General features: G+C 36.3%; 1 protein-coding gene across 1 annotated transcript in view; it reads right to left on the reverse strand.

Annotated features, from left to right (window-relative positions):
• Nucleotides 1–576: 576 nt before the first annotated feature.
• The window catches only part of LOC129451882 (bactericidal permeability-increasing protein-like), a 30,005-nt gene continuing 20,732 nt past the window's right edge, over nt 577–9,849 (reverse strand). Inside the window, exons 11-16 of the mRNA XM_055215369.2 lie at nt 6,661–6,828; nt 4,657–4,724; nt 4,463–4,505; nt 4,313–4,376; nt 4,052–4,128; nt 577–1,205 (exon numbers count right to left, since the gene is read on the reverse strand). Coding sequence (XP_055071344.2) covers nt 1,143–1,205; nt 4,052–4,128; nt 4,313–4,376; nt 4,463–4,505; nt 4,657–4,724; nt 6,661–6,828 — 483 coding nt within the window. The 3' untranslated portion in view covers nt 577–1,142. The remainder of the gene's footprint in view (nt 1,206–4,051; nt 4,129–4,312; nt 4,377–4,462; nt 4,506–4,656; nt 4,725–6,660; nt 6,829–9,849) is intronic.

A 9,849-nucleotide genomic window follows, 5' to 3' on the forward strand; every position in this document is an offset into this window, starting at 1 on the left:
TTTAAAGAGGTCAGTTTCTAAATAGTTAAGTACTTTTTTGAGAAAGGATGTGGGGAGCGTGTCAAGGCTGCAAGTTAGTAGGAAGTTGCTAGTCCATTTTTTTATATCAGCTATGCATTCTGTCAATTTGGTTAGTTGATGTGTACAAACAGAAAATGTGCGTACACCTCATATTGAGATGTGAGATCTAGAAATTGCACATGAAATTGTGTGCAGCTGAAGAGTTTCAGATCTCTGCATTAAAGCCTGAAACAATGCCTAATTAATGTCATTGACATATAACAGAGCACCTGTCAATGTTTAAATCCTTTTCGAGCAGCAAGAATTGCTTAGATTTTCAAAAACCTGCAGCAATCTAACAAGCAAAATTGTATAGGTCTGCCCAGACCCTGCCATAGCGCTAAGCACCTTTCCACGTTAAAACCCGTTTTCATTCATATGAACAATGTCATGTTTTTTTGCAGCTTTATAAATGAGGCCACACGTCTGTTAATTATAACTCCCAGAGGTAGCATGCATGCTAAAAAACAGAGGTCCACAAACTGAGCCCTGTGGCACTCCACACGCTACTGGTGATCAGTTTCGACACCACTTTATTCACAGCTACAAATTGAAATTGCTCTGTACTAATTTGAATTGTGTGTAGTAGCTAGTTGTCTGTGTGCGCAATTCAACAACCTCATCCTCCAAAACAACCTTAAGACTCAAAGTATGTTAAAGCTCACAAATAAACTTAAAGATTAAAAAGAAAAAAGAGGGAACAAATATGTAATGTTTGTAATGTAGTATGTGATCAATAACATAGTAACTGCACTCTGATTATGAGTAATTAAAAATATAATAACATGTAACAAGTACTACTTGATTTCTGGTATGTAATTATGTCATCCAGAAGATTACATATAATCTGTTACTAACCGGCACTGATGGAGGCCAATGAAGTAGGAAGTGGGCAGTTTTCAGGATTCTTGTTTTTCATTATTATTTTAGTAAACCATATGTATAAATGATATAAACAATTAGATTATACAAGCATTGTAGCACTACAGCACATGCTGCTGACGTCACCTGCAGAGAAATGTGTTCTGAAGACAATCAAAGGACTTGGTTTAAAACAATACCCGAACCCTTTAAGCCTAGTCTCAGAATAAAATGCTGAGATTGCTTGGTGTGGCTTCAACATCCGTCAAAATGATCACAAATCCCTGAAAGAAAGAGTCACAATATGGCATCAGGACTGTTTAACAGTAAGCCATTACCACATACATGGTTTGGTTCCAAAACGCAATAAACGCCTTTTTTATTAGTTACCGCCAAAATCAGTATTATATCTGGTGAGTATTAAAAAGTGAATTCTTATTTTTACGTAAAATCCAATATCCGACGTGTAATTCTGTCATCTTTTCTCACTTTTTCCCAAAACACGATAAAGCCTGTCCTCCTTTTCTGCAGAATGCAACAAATCCGCTCAACAATCACAGCGCACCATTCCAAGCATTGTAAACAAAGATGGCGGCGCTTTGAATACACACAAAATCCTAGTTTTCCTCATCTAATTTGTATTTTGTGATCAACAAACAAACAAAAACAAAAGATTAATTTTGATGGCATTGATAAACCTGTGCTGGTTTTCTGTAGCATGGAAGAAACGTAAGCCATCAAAATTGAATAATTTATGCGAGAGGCACTCGGGTGAAGGAAAAATGCCGACTGTTGCTTGTTCTCCCGACAGCATAAAGCTTCTGTCATGCAAACACATTGACCCCAGGGGATCTTATGAAAAACTTTCCATTATTTTACTTGAAGTAAACGAAAATCAAGCAGGACCAAAACATTTTACAGCTGATCGCTGTCAAAAAAGTTCAGCAACGACACCCCAAGGATGACAGCATCAATGACAGTGTTAGTAATATGACAAAGTAAGTGCTTTGATTGATGTCAATAATGTATATTTTTTAATCAGTGTATACAACTTGTCAGTAGTCAACTAAATGAATATAACATGGATGACAAAGATGAATGCACATTGATTCAATAGATTTATAGCAGAGATGGGACCAAGTCACACATGTGCAAGTCTCAAGTAAGTCTCAAGTCTGAACCTTCAAGTCTCAAGTAAGTCCCAAGTATTTTTTGTCTTGGGCAAGTCAAGTCAAGTCACAGGCTATATCAAGTCAAGTCAAGTCAAGTCCTGTAGTAGGTCAAGTCAAGTCCAAGTCAAGTCACCTTATTATTGTAATTTTACCTGCAGAATCTGATCTTAATAAAGTGAAAAGACAAGATATACAGTAAGTAACTAACAGTTAATTACAATAATTTGGATTTGCATTGTAAATTACTCATGTTCAGTAAAATACATCATGGAATCAAACAAAATTGTAACTTCATAAATTATTTATGTTTCACTTCTGCCAACCTTGTTTGAAATGTTTGAAATTTTCAACATTGAGTCCATAAAACAAATAACAGCTTAACATCCAACAGACTCCTCTCTGAACACCTCCCTCTCTCTCTCTCTCTCTCTCTCAAACAGAGTTTACACTCTCTCTCTCTCTCTCTCTCTCTCTCTCTCTCACACACACACACACACACAAACTCTCTCTCTCTCTCTCTCTCTCTCTCTCTCTCTCTCTCTCTCTCTCTCTCTCTAACTCACTCACACACACTCTCTCTCTCTCTCTCTCTCTCTCTCACACACACACACACACACACACAAACTCTCTCTCTCTCTCTCTCTCTCTCTCTCTCTCACTCACTCACACACACTCTCTCTCTCTCTCTCTCTCTCTCACACACACACACACACACACACACACTTGTGTAATGCTCTGAATGCTCAAGGCTGCGGCCAGAAAAACGAGCGCGTCGTACCGCGTGCGCGTCTCTTCCGTTCGTGCAACTACATTTGAAATAACGAACTTGAGCGCGCAAAAGACGCTTACAAACTTAGAAAAAGTAGCCAAGTCTCATACCGCTCAGATCAAGGGAAGTATTTAAAAAAAAATCTAAATTCTTTTGCCCACATTTGTCCCCAACACGGTATAATGACTCATCATTGATGAGGGTTAATGGCTACTTTAGCGATTATTACATTAGCTATCTACCAACTAACCAGACATTAAAAAAATGACAAGCACTTACTATGGCTCTTCAAATGACGGACAAAATTGGAGGTTGTCACGTGGCTGCCCGTGATTTTAATGTTGCATGTCTTGCAATGCACTGTTCGTCTTTTGACATCTTGTTGAAGCCGAAAGCGACGACCCTCGGTACCCCTCCGGCTGACATGTTGATATCTGATCTAAGTGGGCGTGGCGTGCGTAAGGTACGAGAGCTGATAATAGTGTCGTGATTCAGTCATGACAACGCCATTCTTAGCCTGCGCTCCAGGTGCGTCAACTTTATTTTTTAAAATTATTTATATATTTTATATTCAAACTGAAAACATGATGTGATTAACACTCAAGTCATTCAAGTCATCGTGTCTCAAGTCAAGTCAAGTCCCGAGTCTTTAACTTCCAAGTCCGAGTCAAGTCTCAAGTATTTTACTTTTTGTCAAGTCAAGTCACAAGTCACAAAAATAGCGACTCGAGTCGACTCGAGTCCAAGTCACCAAGTCACAAGTCCCCATGTCTGATTTATAGCATTTTGAAAAAAAATTGCCATGGATTTATTGCATATTGTTTTTTTTTTATAATAAATCTTTGAAAATCAAATTATGGATTTGAATTTTTAATGTTATTAAAACCTGATGATGCTCTGTGAAAATTTGTATCAGAAAATAGTGGTTTTCATTTTGTCACTTTCTTGGTTTAGAAAAGAATGTTTATCGAAATTAGTCAAAATGGATTTATTGCGTTTTGGAACCAAACTCTTCATTTGTTTCCTTCAGCACACTAACCTCGTGGTGCTACACTTACAGTAACAAATTTACAGATGTCAATATAATCCAGCAATGATGTAATGTGTTTTGATAACGTCTACACTGTTCTATTGTGTCAGCATTAAATAAACCTATAAAAAGCAAAGACAATGCAAACACTGCACTCACGTTTTTAATGAGCATGTTAGTATTAATCAGACTGAAGTCCCTCAGCACAGGTAAGGCAAAGCCAACCTTCAGCTTCTCTAAAATACAAAGTACACTTATTCAGAATAAAACTTACATTTGTCTTAAAGTAAAATACCAACTAGGTAATCATTTATTTGTTTGACAAGAGCATTTACGCATCCTAAAGTGAATAATTGTCAGAAATGTTTTTTAAAAAATTCTGTATAGTTTGTCTATACTATAGTGTATAGAAATTCTTACCATTTAATTTAGGAAGAACAAACATGTTCATCGCTATCTTTATCGCTTGTTCAAGTGGTGCTGTCTGAATAATGAAAAATTATACGAATGATAAACAACATTATTACAGGTTTATTTCATGATAAAAATAATTCTTGTCGTAGATCTCACCTTGAAATCGCCAATTTCAGATGATCCAAGATTTAGTGTTAAACTTCATGCATTGGTCAGGGCAGAATACAGAGGTTAACTCAATCATTTTTTTCCCCCAAAGAACTATGGAAAATTCAATAACACAATACCTACAATAATAATCCAGTGATAACCCAGCAGAGAATAGAAAGACTTCAAAACAGCAAACTCACTTGCTCATTTTGAAAGCTCCGGTCAGGTGTTCGTTTTCAATCTGAGCGTTTCCACTGAAGAAGCTGTCCTGAAGTAAGAGATTCAGAGATTCAACACTGTAATAAACTAAAGCTCTGCTGATCTCAATGTCTCTTGTTTGTGTTTTAAGGCAAACTCACTACACTACATAACAAAGGTTTCCTGTCATAGCAGCGGACATAACTGAGCAACACAACATTGACAAGCTGCAAAAACTAAAAGACCCGTGGTGGTCAAAGGGCAACAGCAAATAAACATTTTCAAACATAAATTCATGCGAGAACTCCATTTATACTATTAGCACTGTTATTGGCTACCCAAATAGAAATAGACTCTGTGGGGGACTTTTCCGAAATCGACAGCTCTGGTGTGGATCTGCCCATAGTAGATACAGAATCTATTGCTATCTGGGTGGATCAGTTCCACATTGTCAGTGGTTGGCACACAGTAATACAAGATCATGTAACAATATTATTAAACAGGTTGGATATAACTCAGCACTAAACATACATCACTGACTGCAACTAGCACTCAATCTGGGAGTTTTGTTGCAGTTCTTTCAGTGTACATGATGTAATACTGCCCAGATATCTTCCCCACATGGAAAAAACATATATAAATATATATGTTTCAATATAGGTTTTGATATTTTACATATATGTGACATATATAAAATTGGCCGTTTTCCTATATTATATGTACATATATGTACATATATGCACATATATGTTAACCTATATATTGGTAACATTTTTAAAATCTGTAGCTGCTAATAAATTAAACATAAATAAAGGTCCAACCAATGACAGTGAGTCTGCACCTGCAGGAGCCAGGATTCAAACATCCAACCTTCCGATAACAAAAAAAAATGCAATCCCATGCACCACTGCTGGGATTCGAACAACCGACCTTCCGCTCATTAGACAACTCACTCTACCATCTGCACTACTGTCGCTGTTAAAGAACTTGAAACAGTAGCTGTTAAATTGTAAACCATTTTGTTATACATGTCCTAGACAGACCTTGAAAATGTTTTAAACATGCAGACATCATAACTTTTCTCCCTGTAATTACCATACACTCTTAAAACGAATGTGTTAAAATAACACATCTAATGTGTTGTCCTTAATACAACTCTGTGTTATTTTTGTGACAACACACTTTGTGTTGTTTTAACACATCTTGTCCCTTTTCTTTATTTTAACTCAAAATCAAGATGGAATGACACATAGTGTGTTAAATAGGATTAACACATCCTTTCATAGAGTGTATAAATTCCATAAAATGCCAATTACATGTGACACAAATTTCATGTGTTTGCACATACATAAGTTCATGCATTTTTTTTTGTTAGTTCTTAGTTATTGCCTTGATAATAGAAAATATGAGCTGGGCATGTATGACATTTGCCAAAGTGAGATATGAGCTACAAAATGACCAGATCCTGCTTTATAGGAGACATAACTTATAGGGCTCATATGTGGATATAAAGAAGCAATACAGGAGACCTATATGGCCTGTATATGCACATATATGCACCTCAATTTTGCATATATGCAGCATATATATTATCATATATGGGCATATCTGCTGTATATGTGCAGCATATATGTGCATATTAGCTGCATATAGGTTTCATATATGTGCATATATATATTATTATATATGTGCATATATGCTGTATATGTGCAGCATATATGTGCATATTAGCTGCATATAGGTTTCATATATGTGCATATATATTATTATATATGTGCATATATGTTGTATATGTGCTGCATATATGTGCATATTAGCTGCATATATGTTTAATATATGCGCATATATATTTTTAAATATGTGCATATATGCTGTATATATGCAGCATATATGTGCATATAAGCTGTATATAGGTTTCATATATGCACATATATTCACATATAGGTTCTTTCCATGTACTTGTGAGTGTAAGGGATGTTGATGTTTTGTGTGGATTTTAAACTCACCACATCCAGTCTGAAGAGCGGTACCAGACTTCCATCCTGTTTAACAGCAGAGAACTTTGCTGAAGCTGGTACATGAACGCCCAGCTCTTCTGGACTGAAGGAAAACAATGGTGTCTCGCTGGCATATAACAGCACCTGCATCTCTGTATCTGGATATAATGTGGCCAGCTGAATACAAATCAAAATCCACATTATTCATCTGATAACAAATTCAAAACAGCAGTCACACGTTTAGTGTCATCACCCTTTGTCATTTTATGAAGAAATGAGATGACTGAATAGTACTGAGGTTCACATCTATTGTAGACTCTCAATAGATGTTTTGTTTAAAGGGGACACCAGACTTTCATTCACAAAAAAAATTTAAGATGTCAAATAAATCTTTGGTGTCCTCAGATTATATATGTGAAGTTTTAGCTCAAAATACCATATAGATAATTTATTATATCATGTTAAAATTGCCACTTTGTAGGTATGAGCAAAAATATGCCGTTAAAATGCAAATGAGCTGATGAAATGCAAACACTGATCACCATAAAGGTGGTTTGTTAAAATTGAAACTCAATTATTTTGTCAATTAATTTTCTCAGCTGCTATGGTTGTATGGGGCTTGTTTTTGTTTTATTTTAATATGAGTAAAACTAATATTGCATTCCTGAATGTCCCGGCTAGAGTGCTAAGATCCGCTAATCTTGCCCTTTTGGATGTACCGTGAAGCAGACTAAAAACCAGAGGTGATCGAGCCTTCAGTGTAGCTGCCCCTAACTTGTGGAACAACTTGCCAGTCCATATCAGAACTTGCCAAACTCTGGAATCCTTTAAATCATTGTTAAAAACTCATTACTTTTCTTTGGCATTTTCTTCGAGTTAGGCTTGTTAATTTCCCGGTAATTTTATCTCATATTACGTATGTTTTATTGTTGTAAATGTATGAGTAGTAATTTGTTGTTGTTTTAAACCTGTGAAGCACCTTGGTCAACCATGGTTGTTTTAAGTGCTATATATAAATAAATTGATTGATTGATTGATTGATTGATTGATTGGTCGATTGATTGATTGATTGATTGATTGTCAATGAAGCAAGGGATAGCAAAAAAAGAGCAGAGATCTATGAGTTGGTTAAGCTAAAACATTTTGATGATGGTTTTTTTCAAGAGACACAGTGATACACAGAATGCAGTTAATTGGGCCATGGAATGGGAGGGGCTCTCTTTTTTGAGTCACAATAATTCAGTTAGTGCAGGGGTTGCTGTTCTTTTTATCAAAATATTTTACCGCGGTTTCTTATGACGTGGAAGAAATTCTAAAAGGCAGAATTTTAAAGATTAGTGTGTTTGAAAATTTCAATATATGCTCCAACTGCATCAGCTGAAAGAAGTGTCTTTTTAGATACATTGGGGCAGTTTCCCGGAAAGGGATTAGAATAAAATGTAAGAGCTGTCCAAACTGCAAACAACTTGCACTGACATATCTTAGGGCGTTTTCACATTAGCACTTTTGGTGCGCACCCGGGTTCGATTGGCGTCAGAGTTCGGTACATTTGGATGATGTGAACGCTGTCTTCCGAACTCGGGTGCGCACCCGCGAAACGTACTCGAGTCCGCTTATAAAGGGTGGTCTGGGGTCCGTTTCATGTGAACTCCAGATCGGTTCGCTGCTAATGTGAGCGCAATCGTACCAAATCGCGGAAGTGAACCGCTGTTAATTACGTATTATATGGAATGTCCCACCAAAACAGACGTGTGTGTTTGTGTGCGTGCACTAACCTTGACAACAAATTGCATAGAATGCTTGCTTGACTTTTGTTCTTATTTTTTTAAACCTTTGGTTTTGTTTTCAAAGAAATAATACAGAAACGCACTTTCGTCTGTCTGCCTAAACATACAAAAGTCGTTTCGATGAAAACGGTCTGTCCGCTGACGTCAATTTTTGCGGAGGCATTCAGAAATCATCTCTCTGCTTGCAGTTCGTCAATCCTTCTCCATCAATCACGCTTGTCGTCTCCTCGTTTACAGCGGTTGCCAAGCAACATGAGAGCACGCCGGCTGCAGCTTGATGATGCAAGCGTACCACGGTTTGGATGCAAAAATAATATGTGAACACAGTCCATGGGGGGCATGGGGAGGGGGGAGCAATCGAACTCGGGTTCGGACCAGGCAATCGCACCAAATGTGAATCCGCCCTTAAAATACACCAGTGCCATTGGTTTTGCCTCAAAATTCACACAAGTAATGTTTTTAGTAAGGTATGTTTGTTAAAACTCGTTATATTTCCTAATTAAACTAATCCCTGTCCTGGAAACCACCCCTTTATGTTTAGCTTTGCAAAAATGTAGTAGTGGTGATTTTAATTGTACTGAACAGAATATTGACAGAAATCACATTGAACCTCATATGCCATCACGTAAAAGGCTAATACAACTAATTTAAACTCATGAGCTTAACGGTGTATGGAGGAATTTTCATGGGAATATTAGACAGTATACATTATCTCATTTTCATTGTGTCTTTGGCAAGATTAGATAAGATATATTGTTTTAAACATCAGATAAATGTTTTTAGAAACTGTTGTATTACTCATGTAACTTTTGCCGATCATTGTATGGTTCAGCGCTCTTTATTTTTAAATTTTGTAAAGCCAAAAAGTGCATATTGGCATTTTAATAATGCACTTTTAAGTGATAAAGATTTTAAAGATGCTTTTGAGGTTTTTTGGAACATTGTAGAGACACAAAAACAACTTTTAGTTCAATACAACAGTGGTGGGACTATGGAAAGTCCAAACTAAGCAGTTCAGTCAGCAGTATACAAGGAATTTCACAAGAAATATAGAAAGGTCAATGAAAGTTTTGGAGATGGATATTATTAATTTGGAAGAACGGCTACAATCCACCGTAGATTGGATATTTACGAGGTGTATTTCTGAGAAAAAAAATCCAAACTGAATAAACTATTAGAGATGAAAGCACAAGGGCCCTTGGTCATGTCTCACTTTCAAAGCATTGAAGAAATGGATGTACCATCAAAAAAGATTTTTGTATTCTTTAAGATCTGAGTCTGGGAGAATGTTAACTGATGATAATGAAATTCGTAAAAGAATTGCTCGTTTTTATAAAAAGCTATATAAATATAAGCTGAAAACAGAAGAAAACTTTAATTCTTCTTTTTTTAAACTTACCTCAAGTCTCTA

The sequence above is a fragment of the Misgurnus anguillicaudatus genome, chromosome 17 (assembly GCF_027580225.2).
Source record: "Misgurnus anguillicaudatus chromosome 17, ASM2758022v2, whole genome shotgun sequence".
NCBI lineage: Eukaryota > Metazoa > Chordata > Actinopteri > Cypriniformes > Cobitidae > Misgurnus > Misgurnus anguillicaudatus.